The following is a 22,924-nucleotide window of genomic DNA, read 5'->3' on the forward strand; positions in this document are numbered from 1 at the left end:
AAGCGAGAATAATATCATTAATAATAATGACGTGTATATCTGGCATATGTTGTTTGTACTCAATTCCGTTGGCAACAATCTAATCTATACTCAGCCTTGACGAAAGCATTTAACATCATGAATAAAAGGATGCTATCTACAGCGACTCGAGCCAAAAGAGCCGATTGGCTGGAAGTAGGCGAGCGGGGCTACTCGAAAGTGTGACAGCCCCGGCCAATGGCGGCAAACATGCTTATCTGCAGCATATTCGATATTAAAAGCAGGTTTAAGCTTTACGAGCCAATAGTACAATACTACTACTACTATTATTATTACTACTACTAATAATGATAAAGAGGAGAGAAGATTGAAGAAAATGCCAACGGATGGATGGCTCCAAGCAGGCATTGAGCACCGAGTCCTGCGCAGTGATAGACCAGGGAGGCGTGCAGAGTCCTGTACGAGGTCAATAGTTCCATCTAATTACACCATGGACGTCAGCCTCGTGCAGAACACACATAGTCAGTGACTAAGTGGACCAACCCCCCGCAAAGGCTGCGAGTAATCGTGAATTGAATCGCGACATAATAAGAAATCATAATGGTTACTGGAGATACGCTGGGGCATCGGCGGCCGCTGGTTGGACGAGATAAGGGCGAGATAAGGCTGTCAGGTACCGCGCTAGTCCCGATATGGTACATGACGGCTCCACTTGCAGCAACGTGGGAGATGTATGTGTAGATGCGTATATATTTATATGTACATGTATAAATGCATGTGCAGGTATATGTAGGAAATGCCATTATAAATGCCTTTGCACACTATCTTCGCCCAAAATGATCAATCAGCCGATAGACGCCGAACTAGCAGCTGGCAAACAAATATCCGAAGGCACCCCCAACTTTGCTAGCGCCGCCTGCCTATTGGCCGCGCGCGCTCCGTGATCTGTTATCTCTTGGCATTCCAGGGTGGGGCCCGCCTCGTTGTATATATTAATGTTATCAGCCCTCTTGCTGCTCGTTCTCTCCCAGCAGGCAAATCCCTTGACTCGCTGCGTGAGAGAGAGACTGCATTTCTTGTCGATAGAGAGAATATTGCGATCACTTGGCAGCTTCACGACTTCACCTCTCTTCAGCAACCAAGTCGACCGCCATGTCCGACTCCAGTGGTGACTATGTGCTCCTGGTCCCCTATAACGGGACCATCGCAACAGGGGGCAATTCCTTGACCGACGACCTCAACCTGTTTTACAATGTACGCTTTTGGAACAAACGTATCCTGGCTTGTCTTGTCTTGCTGACTGAGTGCTGGTATAGGCCGGCGATATTGCATGGGTCATCACCTCTTCGGCTCTTGTCTTGCTCATGATTCCAGGGGTTGGGTAAGATACATGCCATGCTATGCCACACACACGTACTTGTCTAACGCAAAATCAGTTTCTTCTACTCTGGTCTGGCTCGCCGCAAGTCCGCCCTCTCTCTCATCTGGCTGTCCATCATGTCCGTCGGTGTCATCTCCTTCCAATGGTTCTTCTGGGGCTACTCGCTGGCCTTCTCGCACACCGGTGGCACGTTCATTGGTGACCTGGCCAACTTTGGCTTCAAGGATGTCCTGGCTGCCCCTTCCGTTGGAGGCACCAAGGTTCCTGACCTGTTGTTTGCTATCTTCCAGGGCATGTTCGCCGCCATCACGTAAGCCTTGTTCCAAAGTTCATCGGATCTAACAAGACAAGTACTAAACAAGCCTATAGTGTTGCCCTCGCTGTCGGTGCTGTTGCCGAACGTGGCCGCATGCTTCCCTGCGTCATCTTCATGTTCGTCTGGTCCACCGTCATCTACGATCCAATTGCATGCTGGACGTGGAACTCGTCTGGATGGGTATACAAATTGGGCGGTCTTGACTTTGCCGGCGGTACTCCTGTGCACATTTCATCTGGTGCTGCTGCACTCGCCTACTCTCTCATGCTGGGCAAGCGTCGCGGCCATGGAACTCACGAGCTCAACTACCGCCCTCACAACGTCACTCACGTCGTCATCGGAACCGTTTTCCTGTGGGTTGGATGGTTCGGATTCAATGCTGGTTCTGCCCTGAGCGCCAACTTGCGTGCTGTCATGGCTGCCGTCGTTACCAACCTGGCTGCTTCCGTCGGTGGTGTGACCTGGTGTCTCCTCGATTACCGTCTGGAGAAGAAGTGGTCTACCGTTGGTTTCTGCTCCGGTGTCATCGCCGGTCTTGTTGCCATCACCCCGGCCTCTGGTTTTGTCCCTGCTTGGTCTGCTGTCATCTTTGGCATTGTCGGTGCTGCCGCTTGCAACTACGGAACCAAGCTCAAGTATGTTTTGCGTGTCGACGACGCCCTCGACATCTTTGCTGTCCACGGAATTGGCGGTTTTGTCGGCAACCTCCTCACTGGTCTCTTTGCTGCGTATGTACTACCTGATCACTCTTGACTCTCAAGACTAACCCTAGACAGTGACTACATTGCACACCTCGACGGCTCCACCGCCATCTCGGGAGGCTGGCTCAACCACAACTACATCCAGCTGGCCTACCAACTGGCCGACTCTGTATCTGGCTTCGTGTATTCTTTCGGTGGCACATGTATCATTCTCATGATCATGAACTTTATTCCCGGTCTCAGCCTGCGCTCTTCCGAAGAGGACGAGATCATGGGCATTGACGATGCCGAGATCGGCGAGTTTGCTGTAAGTTTTTTCTGTTCACACAAACCTACTCGAACCTTGATTACTGACAAGAAAATCACAGTATGACTACGTCGAGATCACCCGTGATGTGATCGGCACCTCTGATAGCTCCGTCCCTTCGGGCAAGCAATCCATCAGCTCTGATGCCGAGCACGCGATCCAAGAGACCAAAGCATAAAAAAACTTTCTTGTATTGATGGTGCTTGTTAATAGTACTACCTGGTTTTTTTCTTGTTTTTCTCTTTTTGGGCTGTACATGCACATTGTGAGTCACTTAATTGTTGCCTTATCAGGTTTGGATTTATTCCTGTGACAGTAGGGGTTTAATACGTTCTTTCGCCATTTTTTTTTCTATATTACTTTTTGACTAGATACCCAAAATAGAAGACATGACAAAACAGATGTGCAGAATAAACTTAGTAGTCTAGTCATTTATTGAAAATTGTAGTTTATAAGTACGTAGTCAGTGGTTGCACCAAGCTGCCGTTGACATTCTGGAAGACCTCGACGCGGCCCCACCCAGTAGTTTCAACCTCGTTCAAGCTCGCCGCAGTGCTACCACTTGTCCTACTTTCTCTCCTCCGTCCCAGCAACTCCAAACAATTGTTTAATCCAACCACACACACTCCCGCGCGCGTGCGCACGCACACAAACTAGAGCATATATTGTCAAAATAAACAGCAGCAGCATGTCACTGCGCAATCCAGACGCGCGCGCGACACCCGACGAGGCCGCAGCAGGTGGTGGTTTCCCGCAAGATCCCTCAGAGTTCGACAGCGACCCGCGAATATCCTTTTCGAAGCTTGACAACAAGTTCATTTTGGAGACAGAGGATGGGCAGGAGTTTGAGTATGATGGTACGCTGAAACGATGGGTGCAGACAGTATGTGTACCGGTTGTTCTTTGTTTATTAAAACTGGGCCTAAATTGTGTCTCTAGGTCGACGATGCGCTCCTTGAACAACAACGACAGGCGTACAAAGTGGAAGGTGTCGATGAAAGTGAAGATACTACCGCACAGTTGAGGAAGAAGCGAAAAAAGCCCGGTTATGATGAAGTGCGCTGATCCATGTTTTTTCTCTCTCTCTCTTTTTCAAACTAACATTTGTTTCCACAGAATGGCCAAAAACAAAAGAAAGCTCGCGTGAATACGGCGGTGTATGTGACCTCGGTCCCGTTCAATGCTACGCTCGAAGAGATTCAAGATGTGTTCAGCAAATGCGGCGTCATTGCCGAGGAGATCGATAGCGGCCGGCCGCGAATCAAGATGTACATGGACGACGAAGGAAAGTTCAAAGGCGAAGTTCTGGTTGTTTACTTCAGGCCCGAGTCGGTCAAGCTCGCCATTCAGATGTTGGACGACTCCAACTTTCGGTTGGGCGAGTCTGGGCCCAGCGGCCCCATGAAAGTCCAACTCGCGGACTTTTCTTTCAAGAGCCAGCAGGAAGTACCGACTACCATTAGCCACCGGGATAAGAAGAAGATTGTTCAGAGGACGCAAAAGTTGAACAGGTGGGTTTTTCTTCTACATGTTCTTGTTTAAAACTCAAAAGAAAATGCTGACAATCGCCAACAGTAAACTTGCCGATTGGGACGATGACGAGCCCTCTGCATTGCCAGAAACTAGCTCGCGGTGGAGCAAAGTGGTGGTGCTCAAGCACATGTTTACGCTCGCTGAAATTGATGTACGCATTATTTTCCTCTCTACTACATATGGCAATAAACTAACGGCTAAATAGGAGGACCCCGCAGCCATTCTAGATATCAAGGAAGACATTCGAGACGAGTGTTCGAAGCTTGGAGAAATAACGAATGTTGTACTTTACGATAAAGAACCCGATGGGGTGGTCACAGTGCGCTTCAGCGATTCCGAGGCAGCGAAACAATGCGTCAAGGTGAGTGACCCCTTTCTCAGCTTCACTGATCACCAACGAACTCATCTTTTTGAAGGTCATGGGCGGCCGGTTTTTCGGAGGAACTCAGGTCGTGGCATACATCTCTGACGGGTCCGAGAAATTCAAAAAGACGAACGAGAAGCGTGCGGCTCTGGAAGACATGGCCGAGGGCCGCGACGAGGAGGAGGATCGCCTGGATGAGTTTGGCTCCTGGCTCGAGAATCCGCGCGACAGTGAGCGCGTGGTGGAAAGCTTTGCCCGGTGAGATATGTACAATTAATGAGATCACGAAGTATATGCCGCCGTCATCGGATGTCGGCGTCGTCTTAGCATATCCAAATCAACCAAGACTAGTTGTAGTAAGCAGTAGCGAACTGAGTTATTTAGTATTAACCAACTACGTAGTAGTATATGCAAACACCTGGTCGCTGCTCCAGTGCACTTGTCCTGTCCTGGAATAGCGTATTTTTTTAATTTTTTTTTCCTCCCCAGTTTCTCATGGGGCACACCTCAAGCACAGGTAAATACGTGTTCATGTGGTTGAAAATCAGACGAAACAGCGTACATCTGTTATCATCGTCTATCCTTAAGCCCCTTAATTCTTAAGAGTTAAAATAGTAAAATGCTGTTGACGTTCCTAGCTGCGGGTCCGCACTATACCCAATCAGGCTAAGCTCTGTTGATTAACTCGATGCCCGCACCACCGGCCGGGCCCTGCTGCTTCCTGACCGCTCTCAACCCGACCAACTCATCCTTCTTCCTCCTCTCTCTTCCTCTCCCAACGTCCCTTTTCATTGTCTCGTCCTCTTCTTTGATAACCACGTCTCCCAATTCACCCTTTTCGGCGAAACATCCATCACAATGCGTGAGATTGTAAGTTGCCCGCTTCGAACGCGTCTTGGGCTGCCCCTGACCGTTCTACCCCCCACTTTATTTTCGCTGCGTTGGCTTTGCTAACCCAACATTTCTGCCCACAGGTTCACCTTCAGACCGGTCAGTGCGTAAGTATACGGCAAATATTCTCGATTTCTGGGGTTGGAAATGGCTAAATAAATTTACCCATTCAATAGGGTAACCAAATTGGTGCTGCCTTCTGGTGAGTTGGGAGATAAACAATGGGATAAAAAAAACCTTGGCTGACCTTGTACAGGCAAACCATCTCTGGCGAGCACGGCCTCGATGGCTCCGGAGTGTGAGTGATACGTGATTGTCAAAAAATTTCAAGAACCAACCCTGATGGATTCTAGTTACAATGGTACCTCCGACCTCCAGTTGGAGCGTATGAACGTCTACTTCAACGAGGTGTGTGGAATCCCAAGTCTCGACATTTGGATATATACTTATAACGTATAGGCTAGCAACAACAAGTATGTCCCTCGTGCCGTCCTCGTTGATTTGGAGCCTGGCACCATGGACGCGGTGCGTGCCGGTCCCTTCGGCCAGCTCTTCCGTCCCGACAACTTCGTCTTCGGCCAGTCTGGTGCCGGTAACAACTGGGCCAAGGGTCACTACACTGAAGGTGCCGAGCTTGTTGACCAGGTCGTCGATGTTGTCCGTCGTGAGGCCGAGGGCTGCGACTGCCTCCAGGGCTTCCAGATCACCCACTCGCTCGGTGGTGGTACTGGTGCCGGTATGGGTACCCTCCTCATCTCCAAGATCCGCGAGGAGTTCCCCGACCGCATGATGGCCACTTTCTCCGTTATGCCTTCCCCCAAGGTCTCCGACACCGTTGTTGAGCCTTATAACGCTACTCTCTCTGTCCACCAGCTCGTTGAGCACTCGGACGAGACTTTCTGTATCGATAACGAGGTACGCCGATCTTCGAATGATGGTTGATGATATATCGGAAGCACAAGTACTAATGTCTGTTTTTTTTTCCCTTACTCCAGGCTCTCTACGACATCTGCATGCGCACATTGAAGCTGAATCAGCCATCGTATGGTGACCTGAACCACCTCGTCTCCGCTGTCATGTCCGGTGTCACCACCTGCCTGCGTTTCCCTGGTCAACTCAACTCTGACCTGCGCAAGCTGGCCGTCAACATGGTTCCTTTCCCTCGTCTGCACTTCTTCATGGTTGGATTCGCTCCTCTGACCAGCCGCGGTGCTTCCTCTTTCCGCGCTGTCACCGTTCCCGAGTTGACCCAGCAGATGTACGACCCTAAGAACATGATGGCCGCTGCTGACTTCCGTAACGGCCGCTACCTTACATGCTCTGCTCTCTTGTATGTTGTGTACCCAGTGTTGTTACTTCGATTGTACTAACCACAATATAGCCGTGGAAAGGTCTCCATGAAGGAGGTCGAGGACCAGATGCGCAACGTTCAGAGCAAGAACAGCAGCTACTTCGTCGAGTGGATCCCCAACAACGTCCAGACTGCTCTCTGCTCCATCCCTCCCCGTGGCCTTAAGATGTCTTCGACCTTTGTCGGTAACTCGACTGCCATCCAGGAGCTCTTCAAGCGTGTTGGCGACCAGTTCACTGCCATGTTCCGTCGCAAGGCTTTCTTGCATTGGTACACTGGCGAGGGTATGGACGAGATGGAGTTCACTGAGGCCGAGAGCAACATGAACGACTTGGTCTCTGAGTACCAGCAATACCAGGATGCTTCCATCTCCGAGGGCGAGGAGGAATAGTAAGTTTGGCCTTTTTTTTTTTGGTGAGCGTTTTCTGTACTGACTGGATGATAGCGCCGATGAGGAGCCTCTTGAGGCAGAGGAGTAAACGATGCCGCTAGCCAACGAGTTCGAGTTCGAGTTCGAGTTCGCATAATACCCTCTGTTTCTTGTCTTGATTTTCAAAATTCTTATTCTTGTTGATGAGACGCTGACAGTCAGCAACCAACGAGCGTTTTTTTCCTTCTCTTTCTACTGTTGAATCAATTGATCGTATACAAACACACTAGTGGCTGTAGCTAGTGGCTAAGAGGATATAAATAATAATAACTATTTTTATTTCGTAAAGTGAAGTACATGAGTGATAACGTAAAGTCGTTAATTAAAAAACAATTCAGGGCGTCATGAATGAAGTGTTGCTACATAAAAAGAAGAAGAAGAAGAAGACCGCCTTGTAATAATGCATGCATGCTCAATGAAACGGGCATCCCCCCTTTCGCATCCCCTTCAAATCCTTCATCTGCTTTTCCATGAAATCCTGGCCCTTGTTCTCGAAACGCCTAGGCCCGACATTATCGAGATGGTATCCGCTGGGGGAATACTTGTCTCCCTCATCGCCAGGCACGGGCAGCCCCAAGATCCGGAAGAACAGGGCGGACGGACTGAGCCAGCGGTTCCACAGGGTGGGTTTGATGTAGTACGGCTGGGCGGACCAGTTGAGCATGTAGTATGTTTTGGTCTTGGGGTCGGGATCTTCAGTGTAGTTCTCCACGCGCAGGAAATACGGACGAGGCAGGGAAAGATGACGAAGCGTCAGCCTGCGCAGGGCCAAGGTACCGGCGAAAAACAGTTGCGAGAGAGCCGGGGCCGGTTCGTACAGCATTGCCTTGCGCAGGCGGTCGTCCATCATGTACGATACGAACCACTCGCCGAGGAACTTGAGTTTTGGCGGCAGGACATAGGTCAGTACAGCAGTGGTTTGGTCGGCCGTGTCTCGGTTTGTCTGGGCGGGCACCATGGCTTTCTTCTCATACTCTTGAGCCCACGCGGTAATTTCTTCGAGCCAGTGAATGCCATCTCTGAACCCGCTCGCGGCCGAGGGCAGGTAGTCGCTGTAGTCAATGTCCATGGCGTCGCCAATACTCTTCCAGAACACGCCCATTGCGCATCGCTCGACATCGGTGGCCTGGCGCCATTCGTACTGGTCGATGAAGCGAATCGGCTCAGTAGCGAACAGAGAAAGTGTGTACAGCATATCCTCCGGCAATATGGCACCCGACTGACGATACTGACTGTGGATGTAATTGGTACGCGCAATAGCCGTCTGCGCTCGAGTCGAGGTGGGATGGTGCGCGGTGAACTCGCCAATAAGCACAACGGTGTCTGCGTAGCGTTTAAAGGAGAACTGGGCATTAGCGAATTGTTGCGTTTTGGTCAGTGTCTTTGAAATGGTTGGGATGCCATAGGTCTGGATCAATTTGTTAGTTCCGTTGAAAAAAAAAAAGAAAAAAAAAAAAAGATGGATGAAAGAGACACTCACACGGAAGAGAGCGAATTGAAGACTCTTTTCGTACAGGAACGGGAACTCGAGCTGGGCCATGACCTTTTGGATTTCCCATGCTTCTTCATCAGTCATAGAGGCGAGCGAGAAGCGTTGTTGCAGCTTGTTGATGCGGCGGAAACGGAGGACCCTGACGAGGAGCAGGTATGCCAGCACCACGGAGCTGACATACGGCACGGCATCGCGAGTAATCCACATGGAAGGGAACTTCAAGTCGGCAGACAAGAAGTGGCCGGTCGACTGCAGCCAGGAGCTGGACGCGCCCACGGCGGAAAGAGGCCACGAGGAGGAGTCGTTGAGCAACGCTGCCATGGTGGTGTGTTGAGTTTTTTTCTCCGCACAGCTTATGACGAACCGAGAGGTGCTTTTGTAGTTGAAGAGAAAGATAATGGAAGATCCAAATCAAAGAAAGCTGACAAGTTGGCGCGATGAAATCGAGCGCTGATCCGATTGCTCCACTTCGATCTCAGCACAATGGAATGAGCAAATAGATAGCAGGCAGTAGGCGTGCACGTTCTTACATCTCACAGTGACACTTGCTCTGTTTGGAAAGTAGTGTGAGTTAATGCAACCTCATACTGACAGCTAGTTCTAACTAACCGTCGGCGCGCTCAATCCCCGCTCGCTTACCTCGGGTCGGCATACGAATTAAGTGTCGGAAAGTGGATTTGGAGATGGGTCATGAGCGGCGTAGCAAGAAACTAGTGGAGGTGCTACTAGTCTTGCTGCTAACGTTGTCAGAGGCGCTGCTCGGCGTGAGAGGGGGAAGATTATTATCAAGAGAGGAGGCGTTGACTGCTTCCCCGCTCAGGAGAGAGCCAGGCGGCAGGTCAGCTGCCAGCCCAACCCTAACCGCCCGGTACATTCCCAATCGGGCAACTACTTCTATCCTAGTCAATTCTGTCTACTCGTCACCGATTGTTATATTACTATCACCGACTCCTATTCTGTTTGCTCCTGAATCCTTACCCGCTCCCTCTCTCTATAGCTTAGAATCGCAGAGCCTGCCAGCCCCGTTTGTATTATTTATCTATTTTCCCCTCTCCGTTATGTAGTCTTCCTCGTCCCTTATGCGGCCGCTACAAAGAAATCTATGTTGGTGGTTTCAACTTTTCCCCAGAATGCAGCATTGAGGTGCCATGCGCCGGGTTCCAAGAGAGCTAGGGGTCATGCAGCCAATGACATATTAACGACGCAGCCACGGGGCTTCTTTTGAGACGACCACACATGTTTTGCTGCAGATAACAAAGGTGAACCAACAATCAGAACCTGGTCATTATGCCACGTTATACAGGCCGTTATACGGGCCGGCGGGCATTGATGCCTCATGCAGGACATTGCCCGAGTTCTGTCTCGGGTCCATATTCGGACCTGAAGAATATTCATGGTTACACTTAGGTACGATCGGATGCAGGTAAGTTACTGCGCCAATAATAATAGAGGATCACCGCTTTCTTCAGGCTTTGATAGTGAGGATTATGTTTTATTTATTTTTATTAGCACGTTTATTATTGATTACTAAATATTCAACTCCCGAATCCTTTCAAATTCCTTCAACCCTGCTTTGCTTTGCAGTGCAGCCCGCTAAACACCACACCATCATCACCACCCCTGTCACCACACACCAATCACCACGCACCCTACCATGTTGATAAACTTGCCTTTCTTTTTATGCCCCCATTATCATTACTATTGTTGGTGGCGCTTAGCCCCGAATCACCGCATACTTGCATAATAATCCGCCCAGTCACCTACAGTACTAGTACATTTCATATATTAACGGTTTTTTCTGCTTCGCCCGGGGTTTGCCCGACTCAGGAAGAGTGGGTTTTTTTTCCGTTTACGGTCACTACTCGACGAGAAAAGTTAATCTCGATGAAAAATGTATGTCGGATTTAGCCAATGGATTGTGTTTATTTTAAAAAGATGGGTTGTATATGTGTATGCATGCCGGCGCACATGCCGGAGATCCGTCACATTTGGGGGTACTATGAGCATGTGTAAACGGGTGTTGGTGTCAGACGAGTATTAAGGAGTACAAAGAACACGTTATTTCAGTGTCTCGCAGAAATCTAAAATCAATTGATATTCATTGATCTCGAGCGACATCAACCGCGCGTGCCCAATACTGAATCAAGCCTGGAACACGTATTATGTGCATAAAAATAACTAAAAAAGGGGCTGGAAAAAATGTATAACATGTACAAGCGAATGATTAGCCCCTGGGCTATAATAAGTAATAAAAAGGTGTAATGTTAGGTGGCCCCGACAAAGCAAGAGACAACACAACTCCGTGTGATGATGCTGCAAATGTTTCACCCCCCAAATAGGTAAAAAACGAAAGCAAGAAACGAAACGCTTTTCTCAACACCAAAGCACCGAGCCTCCCAAGTCTATTCTAACTTCATCCAAAAGAAAAATCACACTGGACGCCAAACAAGCGAAATAGAGAATCTGAAAACGAAATAGAAAAAAAATGCGACCAAAACGAACGGCTAGAATCGGAACAGCGTTTAAGCGAGCGTATTAAAACGAGTGTAATTGAAAAACCGAAGTAGGAGAAAGGTGAGAAAGGTGAGAAGCAAAATATAGATTACGCCTGAGATGTAGATCGTCGACTATTAAACGTCGTCGAAGTATTCGAACGTGAGCGTCGAGAGGTGGATCGTCGGCCACGACTTGGGGTGCGGTCGGGCGGTGCATGCTCGAAAACCGGAGCCAAATCGGGGTTCTGACTAGGTGGTGTCGTCGAAGACAAATCGTAGTTGTTGATAATGATAGGATCGTCTTGCCGTGTGTCGGGGTGGATGTCCAATCCGTGCTGTCGGTCCAGGCCCGAGTGACCGGTGTCCGACAGGTTCCACGATCCTTGATCTTCGTTGGGACGCTCAATGGGGGACCAGCCAGCAACACTTCCCGCGATAATGCCCGCCATCGCCGCCGCCGGTCCAAACGCAGAGTTGGACCGTGATCGGGTACGGTTTCGGGACCGCGACTCTGGCGTCGCAGGAGGAGGTGAGCCAGAATCTTGCTCGCCGTTGGGAGTCGAGGGCGTAGACTCGTCACGAGAGCGTGAGCCACTTCGAGATCCGGGGAAGAGACTTTCAGGATGTTGCAAGCGTTGTCGGATATGTTTCAAGCGCCCCCCACGGACAGTTTTGAGGAAAGCTAGCTGATCACGGATCTCTTCCAGACCCGGGTTCCACTCGTAACTTCTCTCTTCATCTGATACGAGAACGCGAGGGCCTCCTTGTCTCTTTCGCTTCCAGAAAGTTGGAATCAAACGCCGGACGAATTCGTCTGGAATCAGACGGATAATCACTGCAACTGGGATTGAAATAGCTCCAAGGATAAGAGAGACCGCCCACTGAGGTCCATTCAAACGTACAATAGAGAATGCTTGACCACCCACAAAGATGATAAGAACTTGTCCGCCGACGATAATGAGCTGTATAGCGAGGAACCAATAATTACGGAACATGCCCTCGAAAATGTTGAAGTGATTATCAAGGCGACGGCAGTTGTACTGGTTGAAGATCTGCATCCATACGAACGAGTTGAAAACAACCGTTCTCAACTGCTCATGTTCGTGGCCAGAGTTTCCAAAAACGCTTGTGCCGGAGAAAATGCTCATTCCAGCAAAATTCAAAATAAAGGTGATGACCAGCTGGTAGATCGCCTGTCCAATAATCATTTTCCACATAGTCAAAGTTATTAGCGGCGCCGACTTGGGGTCTGGGCGACGATCGAGTACGGAAGCAGCTGGAGGATCGGTAGCTAGAGGCAAAAACAATCAGTATAAAACAATGTATATTTAATTAGGGAGGGAGTTTACCAAGTGCAAGAGCAGCGAATGTGTCCATGATGAGATTAACCCACAACAATTGCACTGCTGACAGAACAGAGGATTCACTGCCACTGGCAACCGCCGAGACAAATGTCAGGATGACGGCCGTAATGTTAACAGTAATTTGAAATTGAAGAAACTTTTTGACGGCATCGTTGACAGTACGGCCCCAAGAAATGGCCTTCACGATAGATGTAAAGTTGTCGTCCATCAAAATGATGTCGGAGGCTTCCTTGGCAACCTCAGTACCTGCCACACCCATTGAGAAACCCACGTCCGCGGTTTTGAGAGCCGCGGCATCGTTGCTTCCATCACCTGTAACAGCGGTTGTCTCCCCCAACTTGTTGAGTGCGGAGACGAGGATCTTCTTATCCTCCGGGCTAGACCGTGCCAGAACCTGCAGTCGGGGAATGATCTGATTCATTTGTTTAGAGCTTAATTTCCGGAACTCGGGCCCTTCCATAGCAACACCACCTGGTGTGTAAATGCCACACTCTTGAGCAATAGCTTTAGCCGTATTGACATTGTCTCCAGTCACCATTCGTACAAAAACACCTGCACGTTGGCATTGGAAGACAGACTCAGTGACGCCCGGTCGCAGAGGATCTTGGATGCCGACGACTCCAATCAGAGTCATGTCCGCAAAGATAGAGTCAAAATTGACTAATTTCCGATCCTGTTCTTGGGTAAGAGCTCCCCGAGGAGGCCATTGCTCGAAATCACGGTAGAGCAAACTGATAGCTCGCAGAGATCGAGATGCATATGAAGTGGCCACGTTTTCCATGGTAGTCCGGTTCTTTTCAACAAGAGGCACAACATTCAAGCCAGTCTCAGGGTTGCTAATCACCTGTGTCGACTTGGAGATGAGGATTTCAGAGGCACCTTTTACTAGCATGCGGTACTGGTTCTCTTTGAGCTTGACGATGACAGCCATACATTTGCGAGCAGAATCAAACGGAACGATTTGAACGATGTTGGCGTTAGCGCGCTCCTCGCTAACGTTTCCAAGGCCCATATACTCCCGCGCAAAAGTCAACAGAGCCGTCTCGGTCTTGGAACCGACAAAGATAGTCTTGCCGTCTTCCGATGCTTCGAAAGCTGTCGAGTTGAGGGCGATGGATTGAAGCAAGAGTTCTTTGACGTCAGGTGATGTTTTTGATAAGAAGGCTGCTGGAGCGAGTTCATCCGAATTTCGATTGACACGGTCGGTAAATTTAGACGGCTCCTCTGACTGCTTCTCTGCAAAGCGGCTCGAAGTGCCTAAAGTTCCAGCGACAATTTTCATCACATTTTGTGTCAGGGTGCCAGTCTTGTCCGAACAGATCGTTGTTGCATTGCCCATAGTTTCGCAAGCTCGCAACAGCCTAACCAAGTTGTTGTCCTTGAGCATCCTAGTTGTTGCAAAGGCCAGAGCGAGAGTAACGGCTAGAGGTAGTCCTTCAGGAACAGCAACGACGACGACAGTCACAGCAACGATGAAGATCTGCAAAAAGGCCTGTCCCTTGTCTCCTGGCGAAGCATATTGGCCCAGTTGGACGCAGAATTTGATGAACAGAACGATGAACAGCAAGAGGCCTGATGCAAGACCCAGCTTTGCTATGTATTCCGCAAGCACGTTCAGTTTCGATTGAAGCGGTGTCGTCTGGCCTTCGTCCTGTAGAGAGAGCATTGTTTTTCCATAAACAGAGTGGACTCCGACGGCGGTGACCAAAAATTTACCAATTCCTTCCGAAATCTTAGACCCAGACAAAATGAACGGATCAAGCTTATGGAGGCTTTCATTTTTCTGAATGGCGCGGTATACTTCGTCGGCAGCCTGTTTCCGTAGCATATCCGATTCACCCGTAGTAGAAGATTCATCAGCCTTCACATCGTGTCCCTCGATCAAGACACCATCAACCGGTACTAAGTCACCGGGTTCAAGGAGCATCACATCGCCAACTAGGATATCGTGAACTGAAATCTCGGCTGTTTTTCCAGACCGTATAACTTTGACCTGTCGATCTTCCTTCTTCTTGTTGAGCTTGACAAATTGCCGTTCTTTTTGATAGTCATTGACAGCGCCCACTGCAACCACGATGAGGATAGCAACCATAATGGCCACTCCTTCGACCCATTGTACTCTGGCTTCTCCATCTGTGGCGGTAACAGATTGGTAGATACCAAGGGCGAGGGAGATAACTGCCGCAACTGAAAGCAGAATCAAAACCTTGTCATTGTACGCAATCCATGCCAGCTCCCAGATAGTCTTGATCTTCTTTTCTGGCAATTGGTTAGTGCCGAAAATTCGCCGGCGATCAACATATGTATCCCCAGATAGAGTCTTTTGAGTCAACTGTCTTTGTAACAGCTCAGCTCCAAAGACAGCTTTTGGCGGTTCACTGTCCTGGCTCGTATTGACAGCTTCATCAAAAGTCACAGTCCCTTCCAGGTATGCCTCGTCAAGACTAAGACCAGAATTTCGGTCTGTTCGTAATCCCTTCTCAAGGCCGGCCATTCCGCCTACGGCATGAAGAGCACCAAGATTCTTTGGGTTCAGGAATTTCTTCAGTTGACCTGGAGAAAAGGCGAACTTGTTGTCCTCCACTTCGAAATCGTCTTCGGTGCCGGGGTCAGGCCGTAGAGCCTCTTCATCGTTCAAAATAGCATGTTCTCCTCGGGTCGACTCTTGCGACACGCGATCTTCGCGAGAAGGGCTGGATTGAACATAGGTGTCGCCGCCGAAAGAACCGGCGTTGCTCCCATTGCTTTCTGATTCCAACGAGTTCCCTCGAGACCTGGTTCCCGGGACTTCCAGAAAATTGGTGTGTGTCTCGGTCATTTTGGATGTCGGCGACGAGATATTATGAGGCGAGGTAGGCCTGCTCTCCCGGGCCCAATCCAGCGAGTTGTTAGAGCGAGCATCGGTAGGTGACATGCTCGCGTACGTTGTATCCGTGTTCTCGGGGGCCGGATTTGGAGCAGCAGGCTGATGCGGAGAATTATTATTTTGTTGCTGGGAGTCTGCGGTTGGCGATATCGGACTGACTGCAGATGTGTCAATCGTAATAGTAGGAGCTCGCTCTCGACGCAAAGGTAGCGAGTTCCGGGGACTCTCCCCGTCGACAGGGGTGTCGGACATGCCCGAATCGCACTTGGGACAAAGGTATATCGGATCGAGTTGCGATGTCAGAATATTGTAGAAAGGGTTAGATCTCAGCTCTCATGCATGGCCGTCACAAAGCAGGTTTCAATGGGTTCGATGGTCGTCTCACTGAAAAATGGCGAAAATCAGCACACATAAACCATGGGGGGTGGCGCAGTTCCGAAAAAATGAACACCCGGATTTTATTTTGTTACTCAGCGAACGGGGCTCTTGACTCACTTGAAGTATGGCAGAAAAGGAATGATGCAGGAAGTATTGACAATCCGCCGTGGTCGACAATGGAGCAAGGAGCAAATGTTGTGCTGTTGTGGTAGGCTATACGAGGGCTATGCTCATGCCGAGGGAACACCAGTATACCAAGGATCGTAGATGAGAGGGAAAGTCATGCGTGGAGCGTGAGATAGCTGGAAATGATAATTAGGCTATGGTGAGCGGTAGAATGTCGAACAATGGACGACAACCGGTGGCAATGGGTGACAGTAGGATTCAAACAGGGAGGATAAAGAAAAAAGGCCCAAGACGCTTGGTCCACGTCTCGCCAGATACCAAGGAGTGCAGAGCACTGGGTCGACAGGAGACAGCGAAAGAAGACGCGAGAGCAGGGTGGTTGTGGGCAGAGATGAGGTTGCTGGGAGAAGAGACTTAGACGACCAGAGGATGTTGTTGCTAGTGTTGGCAGGAGAGGAGACAGACAAACTCGGCCGGACCTGGCATTATTACGCGCGCGGCATCCCAGAACGTTTGCTCGTTGCGCACAAGCAGTGGGTTCTTTAGTCGACGAATTAATTACTTGGTTCCGGGGCTTGGGCTCCTGGGCGATGCTTTACCTCATTTACGTTTGTTTGTTCATCCCTAGTTCCTCGTACTGTTGCAAACGCTACCACCAACCGGGTTACCAACGAGCACGACATCACAATAGTACAAGCTATTCCAGGGTTCTACGTAGTAGTCAATTAATCCTCAATTCAATAATAATGCGCCATGGGAATGTTCATCTTTCTATCTCCTCTGTACAGCATACAAGCATTTAGATCCATGGACATGAGTAGGGGACATGGGCTTTGGGTGGCCACTAGCCAGCATTATTGGCACGGAGTAGACTGGAGGCGTCAAACACTATTATTATTGCCCAAGAATGCACGCATCATCCAGCAGGTTCCCCCTTTTGTGCTAACTTTTTGCAGGGCGGTGATGATGATTGACGATTGCATGACCAGCAGTCAAGAAGTCTTGGCATTGTGTTGCACAGCCCCAAGCTAGTGTGTTTTCGGTGTGGATCATTGCTATCTCCCCTGGGTGCGGGATAATTACTGGCACGACAAAGTTTGAAGGAAGGCCGTACGGGGCCGGCCGTGTTTTGCGCAGCCTGACCAGCAGACAACAACACAAGCTCGGTCTCCATGGACATTATCAATAGTCGCGATGGGCATCACCGCGTTGTCGAGGCGCACGCAAGGCGGCCCTTAAGCTTTATGGGATCTGGGCCCACCTGTTTCAAGGGTGGCGCCACCCATTGGCCGCCCCGCCGAGACTAGCCGCTTCGGGACAGTCTCCACAGCGGCCGCCAGCCGCCACACGGTGCGCTGCTGCATCCGGCCAATCGCCAGGCGGAGACCTGCAGATTGGCCGTGTGATTGGCTTCCCGGGCCCACTCGCTGCATGTATATGGGTTATGGCTGTTGTGATTGGTTGCCTGTGGATCCACTTGCCATTCTTCGGTTTTATATCGGGGACGTCATCTACAAAATATCTTATAGGAAAGAGAATAATAGAATCTTTGAATCTTTGAATATTTGAATAACTACGGATTATTGAATTGCTGGCCAAGCTGAATGTGTCTCCACCCCGTGCGTTGTCGACAAACGCCTGGCGTTATATCACCGTCCCGACCCATCTGAGCTTCCAATCAAACCCGTATCAATATTACGACTATTGGCTGTGACTTTTGACCTACCTATCTAGGATCTAGCATCTATCCAATACTACTCTCTAGCAGAATTGATAGGCCAGTCACTCTTCTGTATTATACGTCACTCAAATGGCGCCATGACTGTGTTTCCCAGCACTTTGGCCGCAAATTCCTCCTCGCCAAGCGCCGTCGAATGAGCCCAGGGCTTCAGTGCAATTTCCTTGCGAATCGTGGCTGCGAAGCAATGACTCCAACCCAGCCGTGGATGCACTTTTGAAACAGCCGCGATTGTGTCTGGATGCACCAGTTCGACGAATGATCCGGTGTTGTCTAAGCCACAAGAATCAATCAATTGATATGATTATACACACACGTATTGGGGGAAAAGTGATCCCTCCACGTGTTTGCCAACTACATGTAGTCATGTACTACTAACTCCTAGTTACTTACCGAAGATAGTTGCCAGCTGCAGCAGCTGCCCCACGGCTGTGACCGTGCCAACCTCGCAGAGATCCTGATGCCGGATAATCGACTCCGCCACACTCTCGGCCTGCTCGCTCGGGGCCACCGCAACAGCAGCGTCAGGAGTACTGTCAGCGCCTCCTTGTGAAAAAGTCTTGTTTTGCAGGATCTGCAACGCCAGAAAGCCGCCGTAAAACTCAAAGCTCATGCGCGTCTGGCGCAGGTTCTCGTCCGTGGTACCAATGTCGTGCAGCAGACAAGCGAGAAAGTAGGTCTCGTGCGAGAAGCTCCATTCCGGGAAGCGGTATTGTTTGATTGCGAGCCCATAATGATACACCCGCAAGCTGTGGTTGTACGTGGGTTCCGGTAGGTGGGATTTGGCGTAGGTGTGGATGCGCTTGGCGAGGGCAGTGTTCGGGATTGCGATATCAGAAGAGCTGGTTGCAAACGCCGGCGGAGGAGACTGAGGCTTGGGGTAGGATTCGCCAAGTAGTTTTTTGGCAGACGCTGGCACCGCTGTGTAACCATATTCACGTATACTGTCGGGAAGAGACATTTCGGAAATAAGGATATAGACAATTTTTGTCAATACTCAGTTTGCAATATGTAACAGCAGATGCTTTAGTGACAAGTCCTGTTCCGTGCTCTGTCTACCAGAAAGCAGGGAAATCTGTCTTTTTATGTTTTTTTATGGTCTGCATTAGGTACTGTCCGATTAGAACAATTGATTACAAAAACATCGACCGGATTGTCCAACGGTCAGGCCATGACAACCGCAAGGCGTGTCCGCACACAACCTTGATTGGTGGCCAGGGAACACATCGACACTTGCTGACTGACATTACATAACTAGTTATAAAGTCTTCTGACAATCTCGAGTCCAGACACGATACTAAACCTTTCCTTAAAGAGTAACCAAAAAATGTACCATAGCTCTCGCCCAATCGGAGGCCGGGGAAGCCATACCAGTTTTCGCTGGTCAACCCCAGGGCGCATGCAAATTATAATAATCTCGACCGAACTCTAAAAGTTTTTACGTGAATTATTGTGCTACGTATGCCAATTCAGATGCCAGACACTCAAATGTTCAATGTTATTACTAACCCATATCTTCCACCCTTCCCACCCCCCAAACAACTATATGATACATCCATTCCATTCCAATATAAATTTGGAAGACAAAAACAAAAGAAATTTTTCGAATAGTAGCTCAAATGTTCTATTGACTTTGCGCTCTATGGCCATTTCTCAACCACGCTAGAGTCCTCGTTTTCCTTTCTCAATGTAATATTCCACAAATCAAGACGACCAACTCCTTCGTTCTTCTTCCTTCCCTTTGGCAGCGGCGGCGAATTGACCATGGCCGCAGACGTCAGAGACATCACATCTGCAAGCTCGGCCATTCGTTTAGCTTTGGCAAAGCACTCGAGCATGAAATTGTCTTCGGAAATGAGAATAACGAGTTCCATGCTGCGAATCAGGAGACCGCGAGATATCTTCAAACTGGCGTAGTACAGCGCACTGATGTAGTTCAGAATAATGTCCGGGAAATACGTGTTTCGAATGTATGTCAATATGTCATCCTCCTCCGCTACACCAGAAAAAAAAGTAAAAAAGTTAGCCGCCAGTAGCCACCAGTAACAGAAATGGATGAATCTTACCTGATCTCCGCTGCATCAAAGTACCACGCTCTTTGTCCAGCAGAGCCTCTGTATGCTCTGTTGCACTCTCGATAGCCATCTGAAGCTGTTCTTGTAGTTCCTCCACATGTGCAGATTCCTCGCCCTCAGTGTTTTTGCTCCTGGGCCGATTAGCTAGGGTGTCAGAAGAAGAAATAGTGTCATACAATTCGAGTTGCTCCCACGTCTCTTGGAATTCCTCCAGAGCACTATATGCCCAGATAACATATTCCATGTCTAACAATACCTCGACCGCGGCGTAGTTTGCTGCTTGATCGCCTTGAGACCGAGACCGACGATGCCGTGATTTCTTGGACGGGCTCTTTGAAGGACTCGGAGGCACGGACCCGTTGCCTGCCAGTCCATTCTCGATTGGATCATTGTGTCGTATATCATAACCAAGAAGTTTTAGTGACATTTCCGAAATGTTGATCCTTGCGCTGAGTTCGCGAGCCTCCGTCAGCATGCCGTTGCCTGCACTTATTGTTAGCTCACGTCAATTCTCGCAGTCCGAAAAACCTACCGAAGAATCTCTTATAGAGATACTCAACTAGCCTGCACACCACGGTGAAGTGTCCGTCGAGCTGTGCATACCACTCCACACACCGGATCAACCGATCGATCTGGGGACTGATCTCACCCTTAGTGAACTTCCTGCTCACGGGCATTAAGATGACGTCCTTCTTCTCGCGATCCCGGACCGCTTTACAGTTCAGGTTGAACGTTTTGTACTCTACTTTTGGTGTGTTCTCGACGACATATTGGGACAAGCTCTCTTGGACCTGTTTGATGTCGATTTCATGCTTCTCCAGGAGTTTTCCCATTCTATCCATGTCATAAGGTTCGAAAACGCCGAGTAGGATTTGTGCAACAACGTCGGAGACCAATACCGGCGGTAAAAAGGAGGCGTAGAGCGGGATCCATTCGACAAGTTCGGCGTTGTGTAAATTCTCAATGTAAGCAATCACGTTGAGGGCGACCGTGTTGTTGAAATCAGAGTTGGAGGGTGTGTATGATAGTGTCCTCGTGATGATATACAGATGAGTGATTATCCGTAGTGCATCCTTGTCACGAACTGCGATCAGTGACGAACCATCAATGTTGCTAACATTGAGAGTTGGGATCAAAGCAAGCCCCCTCGGCGTCTTGCCAACTTCCGAAACCGCGTACGCCGTCGACAAAAAGAACGTATCAAAGTTTTTCCCAAGAATAGCAGCTTGAATCGTATGGTAAGGATTGCGAGCCTCCATGCCAACAACATCATGGGTCTTCAAGCTATGCAAAAACTTCCGAGTTGCCTTGTAGTCCATTGGCTCAGGCACAAAGGCCACATTTGCCAGTGGCGAGTGGCTTAGCTTCTTGGAGAATTGAAAACAGAAATTCCGATAGCGAGACAATAGGATGTGATTGTAGTACACATAGAGATGCTCATCCCAACTTTGGCACACTTTGTAAGCGGGCTCAGTTTCACCGCAGAGTAGTGCATAGACCGCTCTTTCATAGTCATTTGTGTTTGGATCCCGGGCCAGAGCAGAGCAAGCAGTCCGCCATGCATCCTGCGACCGGCAGTTCATCATGCGTGTCATGCTGTCATCTGCTGGGGTTCTGCCGCTGGAAGCGTCTTTGTCGACACTCGAGCCGCATAGACTAACTGCGCGCCAGCTCTCAAGGCGTTCCTCGGACCATTCTCGAATCTTTGTCCACGACTCGCCTTGTGTCAGCATTTTCCAGCAGGTTAGCCATGTAGCCTGTTCATAGTATTGATCTTGCTTCTGCAGAGCCTGCTTTTGTCGAACGACAGCATCTGGGTCCAGCTGTGTGATCAGAGGTTCCCGTTTTTCAGAGCTTAACAAGGAAGCTATGAGACCGGGATCGCCTGGTTCCAGCGGCTGTGGCCACGCCCGCAGTCGTTTTTGTCCTTTGATGGCTTCTTTGGTGTACAGCCAGCCATGTGCCCATAAGCCCGAACCCCTCTCTGCTTGTGCCTCCAAATTTGCGATGACAGTGTCTAGCTGTTGTGCTGATGACTTTGATTTTGACTCAAGCCATTTCATCACCATTACGCACTCGGTTGCATGATGGTCGGCATCCAGGAACTGTTCCCAGATTTCTCGGTCCGTAGAATAGCGATGCAGGTTTTGGAAGGCTGATTTCTGCGATTCTTTCGCGTGAGTCACCGCCGAGGGATCTTCAATAGCGATGAGATTGAGCAGGATATCCCAAGTATCAACTTCGAGTTGCAGGCGTTGCAGGTCTTCTTCAGATGCGGAACCAGGAGCATCCGTTTCGCGGTTAACATTCCAGCCCGTCTTGGCCCTCTTCAGAGTGCTCTGGCGACTTGCATCCTTGATCGCATCAGAAGCATACAGCTGATAGCTCTTGATGAGGGAAAACGCAGCTTGGTACGGGCTTTGTGCGCGATCTTGTTGCTTAAATCGGTCAAGCTTGGCGGCAAAGGCTTCCATTTGGCGTGTGACACGGTCTGCAGTGCGTCGAAGTGGATGTAAAGTCTGCTTGACACTCGAGGCGGAAAATGTGGATGGCGCGGGTGGACGAAGGACTAAGAAAGCAATGGGGCATTTGTTAGCTGTGCTATTAAACATTGGAAACTGGCCTGGAAAGTCGCACCTGGACTTCTTTGTAGAAAACGAGGGGCGGAAGCACTCAATAATGAAGCGTCGCCATTTGTTTCTACGATTGAGTCTAGCGTATCCTCCTCGTAACCGTCATCATCTTCGTAGTCGTCGTCGCCTTCGTCGTCTTCGGGCTCTTCAACTTCGTCGCTTTCTAACTCGTCGACGCTATTTTCGACTTCCTCATCGTTTTCCTCGGCATCGTCATCGTCATCAATCTCGATAACTTCGGGTTCATCCAAATGGTCGTGCTGTGCAGCCTAGAAAAAAAGGCTCCATCGTCAATGTCAACATTCAAAGCAGCGGAGACAAGGCGGCTCACATTTCCGAAAATAAAGGTTGGAGCGCGTTCCGGAACGGGCGCCATGGCGTCGCTATGCTGATATGTCACAAGTACGACCGGCGTGATGCGATCAGCCAGAGGGGAAGAAGAAGAAGCTGGCTCTTTTCAGGTAATAATGAAGCTGAAGCTCGATTTGGACTTTGGGCGCGTTC

At 49.6% G+C, this 22,924-nt stretch overlaps 6 protein-coding genes across 6 annotated transcripts; 2 read left to right on the top strand and 4 right to left on the bottom strand.

Moving 5' to 3' along the window:
• Window positions 1–1,131: 1,131 nt before the first annotated feature.
• Window positions 1,132–2,862, top strand: TRUGW13939_03078 (uncharacterized protein; the record flags this gene model as incomplete). The annotated part of the gene is made up of 6 exons (XM_035486264.1): window positions 1,132–1,233; window positions 1,296–1,360; window positions 1,416–1,670; window positions 1,730–2,404; window positions 2,453–2,684; window positions 2,746–2,862. 6 exons carry the CDS (start codon window positions 1,132–1,134, stop codon window positions 2,860–2,862), a joined length of 1,446 nt encoding a protein of 481 aa, XP_035342157.1.
• Window positions 2,863–3,372: 510 nt separating this feature from the next.
• Window positions 3,373–5,931, top strand: TRUGW13939_03079 (uncharacterized protein; the record flags this gene model as incomplete). The annotated part of the gene is made up of 11 exons (XM_035486265.1): window positions 3,373–3,567; window positions 3,624–3,740; window positions 3,801–4,195; window positions 4,260–4,368; window positions 4,423–4,578; window positions 4,634–4,839; window positions 5,071–5,098; window positions 5,556–5,579; window positions 5,649–5,674; window positions 5,729–5,770; window positions 5,826–5,931. 11 exons carry the CDS (start codon window positions 3,373–3,375, stop codon window positions 5,929–5,931), a joined length of 1,404 nt encoding a protein of 467 aa, XP_035342158.1.
• A 1,734-nt stretch (window positions 5,932–7,665) lies between these two features.
• Window positions 7,666–9,066, bottom strand: TRUGW13939_03080 (uncharacterized protein; the record flags this gene model as incomplete). Its single annotated transcript, XM_035486266.1, has 2 exons — window positions 7,666–8,661; window positions 8,734–9,066. The coding sequence occupies 2 exons, from the start codon at window positions 9,064–9,066 to the stop codon at window positions 7,666–7,668; spliced, it is 1,329 nt and encodes a 442-aa protein (XP_035342159.1).
• A 2,281-nt stretch (window positions 9,067–11,347) lies between these two features.
• TRUGW13939_03081 (uncharacterized protein) lies at window positions 11,348–15,722 on the bottom strand (the record flags this gene model as incomplete). Its single annotated transcript, XM_035486267.1, has 2 exons — window positions 11,348–12,531; window positions 12,590–15,722. The coding sequence occupies 2 exons, from the start codon at window positions 15,720–15,722 to the stop codon at window positions 11,348–11,350; spliced, it is 4,317 nt and encodes a 1,438-aa protein (XP_035342160.1).
• Window positions 15,723–17,776: 2,054 nt separating this feature from the next.
• Window positions 17,777–18,673, bottom strand: TRUGW13939_03082 (uncharacterized protein; the record flags this gene model as incomplete). Its single annotated transcript, XM_035486268.1, has 2 exons — window positions 17,777–17,985; window positions 18,106–18,673. The coding sequence occupies 2 exons, from the start codon at window positions 18,671–18,673 to the stop codon at window positions 17,777–17,779; spliced, it is 777 nt and encodes a 258-aa protein (XP_035342161.1).
• Window positions 18,674–19,352: 679 nt separating this feature from the next.
• Window positions 19,353–22,796, bottom strand: TRUGW13939_03083 (uncharacterized protein; the record flags this gene model as incomplete). Its single annotated transcript, XM_035486269.1, has 6 exons — window positions 19,353–19,708; window positions 19,779–19,918; window positions 19,964–20,270; window positions 20,320–22,356; window positions 22,425–22,689; window positions 22,752–22,796. The coding sequence occupies 6 exons, from the start codon at window positions 22,794–22,796 to the stop codon at window positions 19,353–19,355; spliced, it is 3,150 nt and encodes a 1,049-aa protein (XP_035342162.1).
• Window positions 22,797–22,924: the final 128 nt, after the last annotated feature.

The sequence above is a fragment of the Talaromyces rugulosus genome, chromosome II (genome assembly GCF_013368755.1).
Source record: "Talaromyces rugulosus chromosome II, complete sequence".
NCBI lineage: Eukaryota > Fungi > Ascomycota > Eurotiomycetes > Eurotiales > Trichocomaceae > Talaromyces > Talaromyces rugulosus.